The sequence below is a fragment of the Bos mutus genome, chromosome 16 (assembly GCF_027580195.1).
Source record: "Bos mutus isolate GX-2022 chromosome 16, NWIPB_WYAK_1.1, whole genome shotgun sequence".
Lineage (NCBI taxonomy): Eukaryota > Metazoa > Chordata > Mammalia > Artiodactyla > Bovidae > Bos > Bos mutus.
In genome coordinates this window covers 51385968-51404616 of record NC_091632.1, presented here as the reverse complement: position 1 = coordinate 51404616, position 18649 = coordinate 51385968, and the positions used below count along the sequence as shown (strand labels likewise).

The following is an 18649-nucleotide window of genomic DNA, read 5'->3' as shown; positions in this document are numbered from 1 at the left end:
ACTCACAGGTGGGTCTTTTTCTACCGCGGATGGTGATTCAAGATTCTTCAGAACCTCACGCTTCTCACTTCCAGGAGTCCTTTTGTCTGAGACAATCTGTCACCTCCCACTTTTAATCCATCAGAGGACTCAATGTGGACTCTTACAGCCACAACTTTGATTTGCTCTTTACCCTGAGGCCATTTCTCACTGAGAATGTTTTGCTAAATTGAGAGACTGTCCTATATTTTCTGCATTTCTCTCAAAGTTCTGCATGGAAACGAACTAGTTCCTTCTTATCATGTACCACCAAAGCTTTGATAACCTGCCTGAACAATCACCTTAGTCAGATCTCCCAACCCATTCATCACATTTTCTGTCTCCTACTTTACAGCAGGCAGTAGCTTTGTCAAACTTTCTACCATTACTTTCTCAAGGACTCGAAAGCAATTTCTTTCCTGTTCTTCCAGCCTTGAGTAACAGAATGAGATTCCAATCCATCTCACCACCCAGTCCCATAGCCAATGCCACATGCTTTAAGTTTTCTCAGCAGTAGTTTCTATTTAATTTTCTATTGTGGTTTCACAAACAACTCCAAAACTTACTCATTATTATTTCCTATGATTCTATGAGTTGGCTGACAGTTCTTTGGCTCCAGTAGTGCTGGCTGGGATTACTTATACAGGAGGGTAGGAGGGTAGTTGAGCCTGGGCTGACCGAGGGCCAGACAGGCTCATTCTCTACATGTGGACACTCATCATTCAGTAATCTAAACCAAGGTTTTTATAGGGCAATTGGATCCCAGGAGAATGCAAATGAAAACTATAAGACCTCTTAACGCTTGGGCTCTCAGAACTTTACTACATTCTTTTAGTCCAAAACAGTCACATGGCCAGGCCATGAACACTGGAGGGACAAGAGACTCCAGGAGGAGTATGCGTGTACAGGAATGGGAGGAACTGTTGGCAGCCAAATTCCCATGCTCGCAAACCTTGGAAAAGAGTTGAGCTACATTATTCTAACCTCTTCTTCTGTGAGCCCAGAAAGCCCTTTCAGTGTTCAGACTCTGGGAGAAGATGGGTCATTAGAGAATGCCATGGCCTTTCTGTGTCATGGCTCGTAAAGTTACATTATGGTTAGTATTCAGTACTGCTCACAGGGCAGTGATGAAATGGATGAGTGAGGCTCCCAATCTGTTTTGCTTAACGGTGCCTAGCATGGTGCTTGAGGCATACTAAGTGTTCAGTAAATATTTGTTAAGTAGTAAATATTAAGTAAGGGCTTCCCCAGTGGCTCAGTGGTAAAGAACCCACCTGCCAATGCAAATGCAGGTTTGATCCCTAGATCAGAAAGATCCCCTGAAGAAGAAAATGGCAACCCATTCCAGTATTCTTGCTTGGAGAATTCCATGGACAGAGGAGCCAGGCCAGCTGCAGTCCACGGGGTCTCAAAGAGTCAGACACGATGGAGCTACTAAAGAACAACGATAGTAACAACAACCTGGTTATTATTGAGCTCACCCGGCAAAACTTTAGGAGGAGGCCCTGGGTATGAACTGGTATCTTCCGGTGGAGTCACTCTACTCCCGCCAGAGATGCCTCTTGACTGCCTGTCATTCCCCTAACAGCCCCAGGCTCCTTTACAGTTTAATATCAACTGGTTTTCTGCAGAGTTTTGAGCTAATTTCACTTTGCCCCTTTACAAGGAGAAGGCTGCATTTGCAGACATGAGGAATAGAGGGGCTTTACCTGCTTTGGAAATTAAATGGATTCAAGCAGAACGTGAGACTGGTTGCATAAACAACTCTCCCTACTCCTGCCTGCTCCTGGCCCTGAGTACCATGCCCTGTGAGAAGTGGTGAACAGGAGAAAGAGGGCAGGTTGACAGCAGTGTTCACAGGTTCCTACTACGGATGCATGCAGCAGTGAACAGTAGCTGGAAGTGAGATCTTAGTTTCCTGACCGAGAATGGATCCCTGGTCACCCAGGTGTAAACCAGAATTCCTATCCACTAGACCATGAAGGCCAGCAGCTAGGGCCTAAATCCCCAGTCTTTACCTGTCTTGAAAAAAAAATTCTGACAAGGAGGTGGAAGGAAAAAGAGAAAATCAGAGTACAACACGGAAAGAAGCATGAGCAAACTCTGGAAGAGAGCTGCACCTTTGAAAGATTTAAATCCTTTGTAAGGGGGCCTTTGTCTTTTTCTACCCTTACTGGGTCTTTGTCCACCCTCTGGCCATCATCTTGTTTTGCACCTCTGATTAATTTGTCTCACAACCCTCCCCAATATGTGCATGTACCCCTCTGCCAAGTTGGAGTCCAGCTCAAGGTGTCTGGGAGGGAAACTTGCAAGATGTATGGCCTGATGGCCGTCCCCTGCCTTTTGATTCCCAAGAAGTCCTTCTGTGCATGTGTAGTATCTCCCTTGCCTCAAGGACAAAAAACGCACCGTGTCCTGATCCTTTTCTTAGACGGAGTTTAGTACCTGCTTGTGCTTTCCATGACTGATATCTTCAGGTGTCCACACGAGACAAAGCCTGGCTATTTACCCTGTTTCTGTTGTTGTTTCTGTTTTGGGGAATAAACAGGAGGGTGATCGTAAGTCCTAACCTGGAATCCACCTATCTCTTGTCTCAGGAAATGCAGACAGGAAGCTAGTTGTAAGTGTCTAGCCTGAAGCCCACCTTTTTCCTGCCCCACGAAATGTAAACAGGGGGCCAGTTGTAAATACCTAACTTGGATCTCATCTATCTTCTGCCTCACTACGGCAACGGGACAGTGGCTTCTCTCCTCTTTCTCTGGTCCATTGGTGGCCAAGGGACTGCCACTGGTCAAACACCAGGCATGGACTGTGGTCTTGAAAGAAAGAGCAAGCTTTCCTTGCTTGGAATAGAGTGCTTGCTCCCCAGTTTGCTCCATTTCCCATCTCCCCTCATCTGACCCTCAAGTCCTAGAGCAGTGTTCACAGAAGCAATTAGGATACAAAGGCCCAGAAGAACTTGTCCAAATACCACATGCCTTAGGCTTTCAGAGATTATTTTTAGAGCCTGGCTCACTCCTTCCTACCCTCTCACCACACCATAGGGGTAATTGTACAGAGATCAGAAATGGAAAAAAGAAAGGTCCTTGCTGCCAACTTTTTCTTTTCGGGTGTTCTTAAAGGATCCATATCCTGTTCTCTCCAGGCCATCAAGTTTTACCATTTCTACAAAGCAAGGTACTGACTGAAAGACCATTTGATTTAAATTCTACCTTATTTTATCTTTCAAATGGAAATAGAAAATTCAAGATTTTACCCAACATTTCAAATTTGAGGTGGCTAACCTTTGGGCCTTTTAGTTTTACCATGCCCTCATAATTGCTGGGATATAGTTATTGATTGGCTTACTGCACACAGAAGACAATTTCTTATTGAGCTAAGAAAAAGAAATCCACCCCTTAATTACTCAAGTGAACTAAAATTTTTTTCAGATGATCCAGTATCATGAAAGTTGGCTCAGTTTTGAGACTTTTTTCCATTAATATATTTTTAAAAGAAAATATTCTTATTTCAAGGAACACAATATTTACTTCTAAACCAACAGAGTCTGAAAATTCCTAAGTGGCAACCATAAATGGTAACTAAGTAGGAACTATAATTGAAAAGCAGCCCATCTACATATCATCCTGCAGCCGTAAGCAAAATACACCAAGGAACGGTATAGCCAGTGGCAGGCAGGCCGCGCTCAGCAGAAAAGGGACACAGATAAACATGGCACGAGACGTCTGTGTGTTCCCTGGACGTCTGTGTCCTCTCTGCATGCCATTTCACAAGAGCGAGCTGTGTGTGTGTGCTAAGTCGCTTCAGTCGTGTCTGGCTCTGCGACCCCGTGGACAGTAGCCCCCCCGGCTCCTCTGTCCATGGGATTCTCCAGGTAAGAATACTGAAGTGGGTTGCGGTGCTTTCCTCCAGGAGATCTTCCTGACCCGGGGATTGAACCCATGTCTCTTACATCTTCTGAAATGGCAGGCAGGTTCTTTATCACTAGCACCATCTGGGAAACCCAAGAGTGAGCTATGCTCATTACTAACAGAATGATGAAAGCCTATCTTTTTTTCTGTTTTTCATTTGCCTGGAAACAGAAGCACTCATTAAAAATACATTTTAATCTGTGTCACCAGAGGGTTGCTAGTTTAATTCCCACCCTGAAAAACTCATTTTGTCTTTTCTACCTTGCACTGGGTATTGTTAATCTTTTGGAGGTTGTTTGCTTCTGTGCTAAAAGAAACTGGGCAGTGACCTCCCTCTGCATCACAGTCATGTTAAGGGCTAGTGTGGTCTACAGTTCCATGAAAATCATATTTTCATATTTAATCAAAATACATGGTTAAGCTAAGGGTTTTGTTTCTTTCTGTCTAGATGATGAGTTTAGACACTGAAATATTGAATTTCTAGGACAACTTGATTGCTAATTTATGGGATAAAATGATGGAGTTTTATGAAATCAAGACTGTTTAGGAAAAGCCAGAAAATATGATTTAGCAAGGGCTTATTAGTAGAGCTATCAAATTCACTGATCAAAACAATCCTATTCTCTATGAGTTTGCTGGAGGAAACCAAAAAACTAATTAATGAGCTATGACTGAATCTTTTTCCCCTTTTTATTCTTTTTTAAAATTAATAAATTTATTTTAATTGGAGGCTAATTACTTTACAAGATTGTGGTGGTTTTTGCTATACACTGACATGACTCAGCCATGGATGTACATGTGCCCCACCATCCCAAACCCCCTTCCCACTTCCCTCCCCATAACATCCCTCGGGGTTGTCCCAGTGCACCGGCTTTGAGTGTCCTATTTCATGCTTCGAACTTGGACTGGTCATCTATTTTATATATGACAATATACATGTTTTAATGCTATTCTCTCAAATCATCCCACCCTCGCCTTCTCCCACAGAGTCCAAAAGTCTGTTCTTTATATCTGTGTCTCTTTTACTGTCTCGCATATAGGGTCATCATTACAATCTTTCTAAATTCCAATATATATGCATTGATATACTGTATTGGTTTTTTCTTTCTGACTTACTCCGTGCTATATAATATGCTCCAGTTTCATCTACTTCATTCAGTTCAGCCACTCAGTCATGACTGACTCTTTGTGACCCCATGAACTGCAGCATGCCAGGCCTCCCTGTCCATCACCAACTCCTAGAGCTTACTCAAACTTATGCCCATTGAGTGGGTGATGCCATCCAACCATCTCATCCTCTGTCGTCCCCTTCTCCTCCCACCTTCAAACTTTCCCAGCATCAGGGTCTTTCCCAATGAGTCATTTCTTTGCATCAGGTGGCCAAAGGATTGGACTTTCAGCTTCAACATCAGTCCTTCCAGTGAATATTCAGGACTGATTTCCTTTAGGATGGACTGGTTGGATCTCCTTGCAGTCCAAGGGACTCTTAAGGGTCTTCTCCAAAGGAGTACGTCAAGGCTGTATATTGTCACCCTGCTTATTTAACTTACATGCAGAGTACATCATGAGAAACGTTGGGCTGGAAGAAGCACAAGCTGGAATCAAGATTGCCAGGAGAAATATCAATAACCTCAGATATGCAGATGACACCACCCTTATGGCAGAAAGTGAAGAGGAACTAAAGAGCCTCTTGATGAAAGTGAAAGAGGAGAGTGAAAAGTTGGCTTAAACCTCAATATTCAGAAAACTAAGATCATGGCATCCGGTCCCATCCCTTCAGGGCAAATAGATGGGGAAACAGTGGAAACAGTGGCTGACTTTATTTTTCTGGGCTCCAAAATCACTGCAGATAGTGATTGCAGCCATGAAATTAAAAGACGCTTACTCCTTGGAAGGAAAGTTATGACCAACCTAGACAGCATATTAAAAAGCAGAGACATTACTTTGTCAACAAAGGTCCATTTAGTCAAGGCTACAGTTTTTCCAGTCGTCGTGTATGGATGTGAGAGTTGGACTATAAAGAAAGCTAAGCGCTGAAGAACTGATGCTTCTGAACTGTGGTGTTGGAGAAGACTCTTGAGAGTCCCTTGGACTGCAAGGAAATCCAGCCAGTCCATCCTAAAGGAGATCAGTCCTGGGTGTTCATTGGAAGGACTGATGTTGAAGCTGAAACTCCAATACTTTGTCCACCTGATGCGAAGAGCTGACTCATTTGAAAAGACACTGATGGTGGGAAAGATTGAGGGCAGGAGGAGAAGGGGACAACATAGGATGAGGTTGGATGACATCATTGACTCAGTGGACATGGGTTTGGGTGGACTCTTGGAGTTGGTGATGGACAGGGAGGCCTGGTGTGCTGTGGTTCATGGGATTGCAAAGAGTCGGACACGACTGAGCAACTGAACTGAACTGAACTGAATTAGAACTTATTCAAATGTGTTCTTTTTAATGGCTGCGTAATATTCTATTGTGTATATGTACCACAACCTTCTTATCCATTTGTCTACTGATGGACATCTAGGTTTCTTCCATGTCCTAGCTGTTGTAAACAGTGCTGTGATGAACACTGGGGTACACCTGTCTCTTTCAATTCTGGTTTCCTCAGAGCGTATGTCCAGCAGTGGGATTGCTGGGTCGTATGGTAGTTCTATTTCCAGGTTTTTAAGGAATCTCCACACTGTTCTCCATAGTGGCTCTACTAGTTTGCATTCTCACCAACAGTGTAAGAGGGTTCCCTTTTCTCCGCACCCTCTCCAGCATTTATTGTTTGTAGACTTTTTGATAGCAGTCATTCTGACCGGCGTGAGATGGTACCTCGTTGTGATTTTGATTTGCATTTCTCTGATAATGAGTGATGTTGAGCATCTTTACATGTGTTTGTTAGCCATGTGTATGTCTTCTTTGGGGAAATGTCTGTTTAGTTCTTTGGCCCATTTTTTGATTGGGTCATTTATTTTTCTGGTATTGAGCTGCATGAGCTGTTTGTATATTTTTGAGATTAGTTCTTTGTCAGTTGCTTCATTTGCTATTATTTTCTCCCATTCTCAAGGCTGTCTTTTCACCTTGCTTATAGTTTCTTTCATTGTGCAAAAGCTTTTAAGTTTAATTAGGCCCCATTTGTTTATTTTTGCTTTTATTTCCATTACTCTGGGAGGTGGGTCATAGAGGATCTTGCTGTGATTTATGTCAGAGAGTGTTTTGTCTATGTTTTCCTCTAGGAGTTTTATAGTTTCTGGTCTTACATTTAGATCTTTAATCCATTTTGAGTTTATTTTTATGTATGGTGTTAAAAAGTTTTCTAGTTTCATTCTTTACAAGTGGTTGACCAGTTTTCCCAGAACCACTTGTTAAAGAGATTGCCTTTTCTCTACTGTATATTTTTGTCTCCTTTGTCAAAGATAAGGTGTCCATAGGTGGATGGATTTATCTCTGGGCTTTCTTAAAGAGATGTATTTATATGAAATCAATTAGTTACTGGTCTACAGTGAACCATGATGTTTAATTTTGAAAAACTATGATTTTAAAAATATAACAGTATTTGCTCAATTTAGGAAGTAGCATGTTTGAAAGTTTAATGATCCAGGAGGTTGTTTTGAAATGCATAAGTCAGAATTCTGTCTCGAGACAATGAGTGATAGGCAGTTATCAGTGGTAGACAGATTGTAGAGTCAGGAGTACCGCTTATATTTCTTTTTGTCCACTCATTGGCTGTGTGACTTTGAGTTAGATGCTGAACTCTCTGGGCCTCAGTTTTCTCGTCAGCAAAATCAAGGTGATAACAGAACCTATCTCATAGGTGGTTGTGTAGATTAAATTAGTTAATGTGCATAAAGGGCATAGAATAGTCTTTGACCATTTATCGCCTATTTAGTGTTTATTACTAAATTCATGAATGTTGTTCACAATGACTTATTTGGGTACACACTACAAATCTGGTTCAAGTCAGTTTAATTATAGTAACAAATAATGAGTTCTCACTGGGTGCTTTATACTATGCTAGAATCCAACATGATTACCATGTAAAATTAAAAGAGGAATTTAATTTCTACAAATGTGGGACTCATTCTGGTCCTCTCTGTTTCTTAGTGAATTCCTGCTGCTTCTCTGTGCTTTTACCTCCCCATCTGTTGAATAATTCTAATTATATTCTTGCTTGCTTTCCAGTATATTTCCAAGGGAAATCATCATTAAGATATAAACTCATAAACACTATGATTAGCAAGAGTTTAACCTCTTTGATTCTTTTAGAATCCAATCAAAGAGACATGAATAAATCATGAATCCAAAGAGATTCTTCTCAATTATTAATGTTTTCATTAAATAATAACTTTTCTTTTAAATTGTCTTATCTTAGTTTTGTTTGCCTATATGCTGTTTTCTCTCTAGACTTTCACTTTCCTAAGGTCAATTTATGTTTTTGGAAATTTCTTTTAAAAAAGAATAGGTTGGATTTTTTTTCCCATTAGAATGTTAATTTTGTTGTTGTTCAGTCACTCAGTCGTGTCCACCTCTTTGTGACCCCATGGAATACTAATAGTTCCTTACTATAAAAAAAAAAAAAAAAAAAAAAAACTGGAAATTACAGAGAAATAAAAGAGAACAAAATCATCCATGTGATCATCAGCAAACATTTTGTAATGGTTATTTTATGCATAATTATATACACAGGCTCATATAAAGAAACTTGTATCTTAATTTTGAACTTAATGTCACACCATAAATATCTTTCCATGCTATTAGAAACCCTGGTAAACATTGTTTTAAATTGGCTGCCTAATATACAAATTCCAGATAATATACAAATACATACCAGATTAAACATATATAACTATTTCTCTATTATTGAACATTTAAGCTATTTCTTTTTTTGGAAATGAATTCTCCTGCAGTTAATATTTCTGTGCAAACCATTGTTTTCTTTTTGCTCATTCACTCGGTATCCATTCTTAGAAATAGGGTTACAGGACTAGTCTGAACTAGTTTCTTAAAACAATCGGGTTTTGAGGGAACATGTAGAAAACTCTCATGCTTGCTACCTAGTTAAGCTGGGACCACTGGGAGAGAGGACTTGAAGGAATTTTGCTTCCATTCTCTGCGGGGCTCTCTGCTGGCTGAGAAGTGATTGTGGAAGAGCTGCAGTGTTGGGCACATCTTGGTATTCCTCCCTCACCCCAGTCACATCACAGGCCACCGTCTCCTGCAGTGCCATCCACACTCTTGCCCATACTGCTGAATGCTCTACCAAGATTTCATGTTGTCCACCCACCTTTTGCAGCCAGACTGGACTCTGGAGCAGCCTTAAAGCTACTTCCTAGTACTGTAGGAATCCAGCTGCTCAGGTCCCTGTAATAAGTATTATTCTCCTGATACTAATTCCTTGCAATTTCCTGGCCCTTTACTGGTATGATGAGCCTATTCATCTCTCTTCATCTGTCCCTGACGGGGATGGCTTTGTTCATATCTAAGGGGTGCGTAATTGTGAATAACTATCATTAGGCAAGGCCTTGATGATTAACTCTTCTGAATAATTAAATCTCTTAATGGGATGGATCCTGGACTGGCAGCCAGCATGCCTACATAGCAGATACTCTTTGCTGTTATCAAGCAGGTAATCGTTGTTGCTCATCACCCAAAAAGTGGGCATTCTCAGCTAAGTTGTTGGGTCTGTGACACTGAGTTCCCAAAGCTATGATTGATCCATGACCACAAGACATTTGTGAACTGATGTAATGGCCAACATCTTGTGGCTTCACATCAGGAATTCTATATTCCATTGGCATGTTCTGAGAGCAGCCAAAGTCTCTGGCCACCATCCCCAACTCTACTCTTTTCTTCAGCCCACACCTAACCATCCAGTTCATTGTTGTGCTGTCTCATAATACCTGAGATCATTCCCCGCCCCCCCTTTTTTTTTTCTTTTTTGACTTTAACTCTGCTGTAGCTCAGGTCACATTATCTCACACTAACCTTCTAATTTCCCTTTCAGCCTTCAGGCTTGCCCTGTAGTCCTTCTCCAGTTTAGAGTCAAGAGTTTTCTTTCAGAACAAAAATTTGACTATGCCCTTCTTTAGGTAAAATCTTGCAGGGGTCCATACTTCTTTTCAGACGATGTGTAGATGCTCTGCCCAGGCTTACCAGACCCTTCATGATGTGCTCCTACTTAGGTCCCTGCCACAGACCTCCACCCAGAGTATTTTTTCTTTCTTCTTCCTTTTGAGGGAACTTTCCTTGCATGTCTCAGACTGGGTTATTAGTGTTCTTGCTGTATTTCCTCTAGGCCTGTACCTTGTCCACCTACCATCTGACACATCGGGCTGTATTTTCTTTTTATCATGTATCTCCTACACGTATTAAGGTCCCTGGTACATAGCATACATCCAGTAAATGAGTTTGCTCAAAAGACACTCTGCTTTGTCTTGAGAGTAGTTCAGTCGCTCAGTCGTGTCCGACTCTTTGCGACCACATAAATCGCAGCACACCAGGCCTCCCTGTCCATCACCAACTCCCGGAGATCACTCAGACTCACGTCCATCGAGTCAGTGATGCCATCCAGCCATCTCATCCTCTGTCGTCCCCTTCTCCTCCTGCCCCAATCCCTCCCAGCATCAGAGTCTTTTCCAATGAGTCAACTCTTCGCGTGAGGTGGCCAAAATACTGGAGTTTCAGCTTTAGCATCATTCCCTCCAAAGAAATCCCAGGGCTGATCTCCTTCAGAATGGACTGGTTGGATCCCCTTGCAGTCCAAGGGACTCTCAAGAGTCTTCTCCAACACCACAGTTCAAAAGCCTCAATTCTTTGGCACTCAGCTTTCTTCACAGTCCAACTCTCACATCCATACATGACCACTGCAAAAACCATAGCTTTGACTAGATGGACCTTTGTTGGCAAAGTAATGTCTCTGATTTTGAATATGCTATCTAGGTTGGTCATAACTTTCCTTCCAAGGAGTAAGCGTCTTTTAATTGCATGGCTGCAGTCACCATCTGCAGTGATTTTGGAGCCCCACAAAAATAAAGTCTGACACTGTTTCCACTGTTTCTCCATCTATTTCCTATGAAGTGATGGGACCAGATGCCATGATCTTCGTTTTCTGAATGTTGAGCTTTAAGCCAACTTTTTCACTCTCCACTTTCACTTTCATCAAGAGGCTTTTTAGTTCCTCTTCACTTTCTGCCATAAGGGTGGTGTCATCTGCATATCTGAGGTTATTGATGTTTCTCCCAGCAATCTTGATTCCAGCTTGTGCTTCTTCCAGTCCAGCGTTTCTCATGATGTACTCTGCATATAAGTTAAATAAACAGGGTGACAATATACAGCCTTGACATACTCCTTTTCCTATTTGGAACCAGTCTGTTGTTCCATGTCCAGTTCTAACTGTTGCTTCCTGACCTGCATACAAATTTCTCAGGAGGCAGGTCAGGTGGTATGGTATTCCCATCTCTTGAAGAATTTTCCACAGTTTATTGTGATCCACACGGTCAAAGGCTTTGGCATAGTCAATAAAGCAGAAAGAGATGTTTTTCTGGAACTGTCTGGCTTATTTGAAGATCCAGCAGATGTTGGCAATTTGGTCTCTGGTTCCTCTGCCTTTTCTAATACCAGCTTGAACATCTGGAAGTTCACGGTTCACATATTGCTGAAGCCTGGCTTGGAGAATTTTGAGCATTACTTTACTAGCATGTGAGATGAGTGCAATTGTGCAGCAATTTGAGCTTTTTGAGCTCAAATTTGAGAATTTTTTGAGCAGCAATTCTTTGGCATTGCCTTTCTTTGGGATTGGAATGAAAACTGACCTTTTCCAGTCCTGTGGCCACTGCTGAGTTTTCCAAATTTGCTGGCATATTGAGTGCAGCACTTTCACAGCATCATCTTTCAGGATTTGAAATAGCTCAACTGGAATTCCATCACCTCCACTAGCTTTGTTCGTAGTGATGCTTTCTAAGGCCTACTTGAGAGTATTGGAGAGTAAAAGTTGACACTAACAAATATATGTCAGTCACATATCTGTGTTCAGACCTCTGGCAGACTTTGTATATTTCAGTAAATATAATAGATAAATAAGAATATTTAGTAAGTGTTCTAAACTGTAAACAACTTTTTTTCAGTAAATGTAATGCCAAAAATTTTTGATTGCACTGGGTCTTCGTTGCACTACATGTGGCCTTTTTCTAGTTGCAATGAGTGGGGCTACTCTCTAGTTGGGGTGCACAGGCTTCTCCTTGCGGTGGCTTCTCTTGCCGTGGAACATAGACTCTAGAGCACATGGGCTTCAGTAGTTGCAAAACACAGGCTCTAGGGCTTGTTCAGTAATCGTGATGCATGGGCTTTGTTGCTCCAAGGCCTACAGAATCTCCCTGGACCAGGCCTCAAACCTGTGTCCCCTGTATTGGCAGGCAGACTCTTTACCACTGGATGACCAGGAAAGTCCTGATTTAAACTTTTTATGCTCTGTGTGTGTTTGTACTTATATAATCGTAAGTAAACACACACATGTTTTGGTGCCTTTGTTTCTTTGGGATGGGCCTCTAGATATGAGATTCCTGAGTGGAAGAAAAGCAGTATGTTAGAGTACTCTTTCCCAAAATTGGTGACAAGAGAATATGCTGCCCCTCATAAATTACTTCTCAATCTCTTTGAGTACAAAGAGAGATCTCCTTATTGCTTTGCATTGTGCTTTGCTTGTTGACATAAACATCTCTTTATGTTTGCTAGCCAGGTAGGCTTGTTCTTCTTAGACATTTTTTTTCCCTAATCCTTTCCACCAAGAAATTTAATACCACAGATATATTGCATATTTACTGTATGTGTATCTGTGTTTTATTAATAAAAAGTGTAACTTTCATTTTCACATACATCTCTACTCTCACACAGGAAAGAATCAATTGTTAGCCCCTTTAGGGTAATAACACCCCTACAAGGAATGCATGTAATAGATTCTTAGTAGGCCTTCTCCTAAAATGTGTCTCTTCTAAGAATTCTTAATTAGCAAATACATCAAACACATATCCATATCACACTGCTAACCAATTATTTCTTCCCATCGTCTTCTTTCTTGGTTTTAGTGTTATTTACTATTTGGTTAGAGCCCTTCATTGCATATGTTCCCCATATGGGTTATATAGTAATACAGTCTCTAAACCTGTATATATCTGAAAATATTTTTTCCTTCATGCCGGCAGTAAAATTCTTGACTAGGTAAAACACTCCTAGGCATCACCCTTTTTCTTCCATAGTCTCTCACCACCAAATGCTGGTTTAGTGTTGCCAACATTTAGCTCCATGCTAATCTGATCCATTTTCCTTAATAGTTACCTTTTTGTTTTGTTTTATTTTGGGCCAGGAGTTTCTAAGAATTCCTCTCTTTCCTTGGTGTTGATTAATTTTACAGAATGTGCCTATATGTGACTTTCCACATTATATTTGCCTCTGTCTTCAATTATCTTTTTGACACATAAATCTATTTCTTTTCTCAAGTTAGACACATTTTTTTCTTCTTTTATTGCAAACCCCTTCTTTTTGTCTCTTTTTCTCTTCCAATACACCTATTAGCCACATGATGCGTGGGTGTGAGCTAATCACTTCAGTTGTGTTTGACTCTTTGTGACCCCATGGACTGTAGCCCACCAGGCTCCTCTGTCCATGGGATTCTCCAGGGAAGAATACTGGAGTGGGTTGCCATGCCCTCCTCCAGGGGGATCTTCCCGATCCAGGGATTGAACCTGCACCTCTCATGTCTCCTGCATTGGCAGGTGGGTTCTTTACCACTAGCACCACCTGGGAAGCCCTAGCCACATGATATATATCAATTTATCCATCTCCCTTTCCTCCCCTTGTCACCATATGTTTCCATGTATGTGTGTGTGCCTGCTTGTCTGTGCTTTAATATATTTCTTCCATTTCATCTTTGGGCCACTGATTTGGGTCTCAACAGTATTCTTTAATTACTTTTCTAATTTAGCTCTAAAATTATAGAGTGTTAGTCCAGCCATGTCTGACTGTCTTTGAGTGCTTGTATGTGTCTTAGCTCCACCTCCTGTCTTCCTGAGTGGCCAGTGCCCATTGTGTCCAAGCATCTCTCTTGATGGATCCTGTTAAGTGTGTTAGTGTTTGATTTTATCAGCTTATTAATGGCTTTCTTTCAGGTGAAGGAGGGGCTGTATTAGATGGTTAACCTGTCTATCACAGGTCAACTGAAGAACATCTTCCCTCCCCGCCGCCACCCGCTGTAATACTTCACATTCCCAGCCCCAGGCCTTGAGATTTGCCCCAGCTCCTGTGTAGTCTCCTGGAGAACAGGACCACTGGGTCACTCATGTTAGACAGAGACTGACTCTGCATACATGTTGGTATCCAGAACCTGACTCTGCTGGTTATTAAATGCCTTCCAGCCCCAGAATTGCTTAGTTCAGAGGAGTTAGATATACTGGAGCTGGGAGGGAAAGGAGAGGAAGAGACTTGGATGTAACTTTCTTTCAGAATACCCCTTCTGAAAGAAAGAATACCTCTTTAACATAAAATGGTCATGTAGAGAAAATTATAGTAAATCAGCATATAGAAAATCAGCATATCACTTAAATTTCTTCGGGAGTATCCTTATCTATAAAGTGAGGAGATTGGTAGATCATTGATCTCAAAGGTATCTTCCAGCTCTGACATTCTCAATTTCAGTATTCTAATGATTCTGCATCATACCTCAGAATGATAAAGGGGTAAAGTTCAGTGGTTTTTTTACAGTTGTTTTCTGTGGATCCCTGGGGAAATGCACAAGAGGACAGAGATGGATTGATGGAGATGCTTAGCTTAAGTTTTCATTTAAATGAAAAGTTTAACTGTTAAATTTGAAAACCATTGCCATATTCTATATTATCTCCAGAATTAATCTTACAGAGCATGACTTTATTCTGATTTCTCTTCGGTATTTTTGTTTTTTCCCCTTCACATTTTATTGTGGAATTTTATCCTGCCCATGAGTTGTTTTGGGTCAACAGAAATTGGCAGGATTTATAACTTCTATTCTCTTGGGTTAAGCAGTCTCTTCAGAGTCACAGAGGGGCTGAACTGGATCTCTGTCCTTGGGGTACCACTCCCTCCCTCTCCAGGACCGTACTGTCTATCATAAGGTTTTAGCAGATATTAAAAAAAAAAAAAAAGGCTTAAAGTAGGTCAATGTGCCTGAGCCACTAGCTATCTTCAAGATGATTTATTTGAGTTTAAAATGTTGGCTGATGTTTCTCACCAGAAAGAGAAAGTCTTTAAACTACTGATGTTTAAAAGCCAAAGGGGCTTTTGTTATTTCTTTAAGAAAACATGGTGAGTAAATTTAACTCAGAAAGCAATAGTCCTTACTGCAGATCTCAGCATAGAATAAGTGTTTAATACCTTTTGAAGTAATTATATTTTGAATGTCTTAGCAAAAACGTGTGGACTGGGAGGTAAGACACTGAAAGCAGAAGAAATTTAATAGAAGTTCTGCCTCAAGCCCAGGCATAGAAATTCTACCCCAGCACAAGTTCATTACAAGTGAGCACTATAATTAAAAATTTTAAGAATCCTTGGTGTAAGTAATCAGCACATATGATAGGCTACCCACTCCAGTATTCTTGGGCTTCCCTGGTGGCTCATGTGGTAATGGGCTCAATCCCTGGGTTGGAAAGATCCCTGGAGAAGGGAAAAGCTACCCCATCAAATATTCTGGCCTGGAGAATTCCATGGACTGTATTGTCCATGGGGTCGCAAAGAGTCAGACACGGCTGAGGGAAAAGGGCTTCCCTGAGTTATCAGGGAAGTAAAAATAAGGTTTATTTAATGATAGTCTGCCACTATCTGTAGCTTTTGGAGTTTCAATTTTCATTCATGTTTGAGAGTTCTGGTCTTCATTTTAAATCTCACAAAAATCACACAGTGGGAATCACTTTAAGGCACACAGCCAGAAATACAGATAGGTTAGAAGATCTCCTGTGTTTTGTTTTTGCTAAATATATTGTTAACTAAGAACAACAACAACAAAAAAAGTTTGTTTAAAAATACTGGCTCACTAACCATGGGGACTCACAGAACACGCAAAGTACATATGCCCTTTCCCCGTGTGAAAGTGAAAAATACAAACATTTATGTGACTGTGAGATGACCGTAGGTCTAGACTCTAGAAATCTGGGCTATGCAGACATCAGCCAGCCTTCAAGGGTGTGTGACAAGAGTATAGCAACTTGGCAGAGTGACACAGCTAAAAGAGAGGAGGTCATGCTGGTGGCAAGCAGCTCGGCAGAAAGCCCCACAAAGTCCCACCAAGGGCATCTTCCCTTAAATCCAGTGTCGGAGCCTCTCACTGCCAAGCCCTCACTTCTCCATAGTAAATTTGAAATTTATATAGACCCTGAAATCAGCAAATCAGCAACTGTTTCTTCCCTATCTGTCTCCCTCTGCCTCCTTATATCTCTTTCTCTCTCTCTCCCTCTCCCCTCTTACTTCTTTATTTAAAAAGCAATTTGCAACTACCTAATGCCCTCATTCAACATCCCTTATAGGAAGACCTACTTTGTGGGGAGGCTGCCTCCCAGGTTCTGTCTGCATGTAGAGTAATTTGGTCACTTTTTTTTCAGGCTTATTTGTTTCTCATAATTTTATTTATTTATTTATTTTTGGCTGTGCTGAGTCTTCATTGCTGCATGCAGGCTTTTCTCTACTTGGGGGAAATGGAGGCTACTCTCTAGTTGCTGTGTGCTGGCTTCTGATTGCAGTAACTTCTCTTGTTGAAGAGGGTGGGCTCCAGGGCATGCAGGCTTCAGTAGCTGTGGCACGTGGGTTCAATAGTTGTGGTTCCTGGGCTCTCAAACAAGGCTCATTCTGTGGTGATCTTTCCCGACCAGGGATCAAAGTCGTGTCTCCTACATTGGTGGGTGGATTCTTTACCACTGAGCTGCCAGGGAAGCCCAAAGTTGGTCACTTTTGATGAGTTACACTTGGAGCAACCTTTACCAGCATGGTTAGACAAAAAAGGAAACTTCCATGCCTGGCACAGGGTGCAACTCCTCCATCCTCTAACATCTGGGGATTTCGGATCTTAGGCTATACTGCACCAGCTCCAGGCAGGAGATGGCTGGATTATGCCAGACACTCCTCCTGGCAGTCAGCTGGCACCCTAGCCCAGGCATACCAGCCCTTTGCTCCTTCACATTCCAAAGCTTTAGGGTTTTGATCTTTGGTCTCTTTCTTTTCTAAGTCCCAATTGCAAGAATCACCGCTCTGCATTTACATTCCATCCATTTACCTTCTCAGTCTTCAAATTCTTTCTCCATAATCATTATCAATACTCTATTCTAATCAAAGCAAGATAAAACTTTACCACTTGGGGGCCATAAAGACCAAAGCCTTGTTGCCTGTTTAGCCTATGAGGGCATTTGAGTTTGTGGCCGAATAACACAAACCTGAAAAACCAATAAAGGAATACCAGTTCCCTCTTATGATAAGGAGAAGGAGTCTATGAAAACACTTTGGAGTCTATGAAAAGAGAAAATAAGCAGGATAATGTTGCAATCCACTCACCTGCGATGATGTAATGAACCCACCACTATGCAGTCTCCCTGAGATTGAGTAAAAAAAAATTTATTTTTACTATAAAAATTATGTTTGTGAAATCTAATAAAGAAAACCTTTATTTTTTTCAGTTTTTTTTAGGCTAGGGTAATAATTATAGATTTCTAGTTGAATTCAATAAAACATAAATTTGAAATGAGAAAGTATAGAATTTAGGTAAATCCCTGACAAGTAGTGAAAGTGAAAGTCACTCAGTTGTGTCCAACTTTTTGTGACCCCATGGGAATTCTCCAGACCAGAATACTGGAGTGGGTAGCCTTTCCCTTCTCCAGCGAATCTTCTCAACCCAGGTATTGAACCCAGGTCTCCCACATTACAGGCAGATTCTTTACCAGCTGAGCCCCAAGAGAAACCTGGCGGGCTCCAGTCCGTGGGGTCACAAAGAGTTGAACATGACTGAGCGACTAACACTGGATAAGTAGTCATGATTCCACCCATAATGGCTAACACTTACCTACTACTAACCCTTAATCCTCACAAAGACACTTTAAAGTAAATATTAATATTATCAACATTTCACTAAGGAAGAAAGTGAATTAAGAAACAATTTGTAAATTGGAAAATCAGCTGGAATCTGGGTCTTTCTGGGCCCAGTCACAACTGTTTAATATTCTCTGCCTCTTCATGTGTAGATACTTAAGAGTTCATGAAAAAGTAAAAAAAAAGAATAGATTTGCATTGTAGCATTGAAATGATTATTGCAATAATTGAGTTGCACAGTACTCAAAAAAACAATGTAATCTGTGTTTGTGCTACTCTCTATTTCTATAAACTCTTTTGAAAAAAATTTCCATGAATACCAAGTGCTGAAGTGCTTGCCTTTTAAAATTTGAATGAATGGTTTTAATTTTCAATGTTTATTTATTCCTATTTAAAACAGCATAATTTTAGGTTTTCTGACTTTGGTTCTGAATGTTTTTTCTAGGGTCAACGTCTTTTCGAAAAGTTGCTCCAACTGACTTCTCAAAGTATTGAAATCAAGCTAGTGAGTGATGTAACAGCTGATTCAAAGGTATTAGAAGCCTTGAAATCAAAGGGTAAGGCCAAGGTTGACATGGTACTCTACCTCTGGGTGTTCTGTTCCAGTACATTCAATTCTATTTAGATTAGTACCTGATTTCTTTATA

At 41.0% G+C, this 18649-nt stretch overlaps 1 protein-coding gene across 1 annotated transcript in view; it reads left to right on the top strand.

Moving 5' to 3' along the window:
* The window catches only part of PLD5 (phospholipase D family member 5), a 427594-nt gene that overhangs the window by 277627 nt on the left and 131318 nt on the right, over window positions 1–18649 (top strand). The window contains exon 4 of the mRNA XM_070384488.1: window positions 18448–18559. Coding sequence (XP_070240589.1) covers window positions 18448–18559 — 112 coding nt within the window. The remainder of the gene's footprint in view (window positions 1–18447; window positions 18560–18649) is intronic.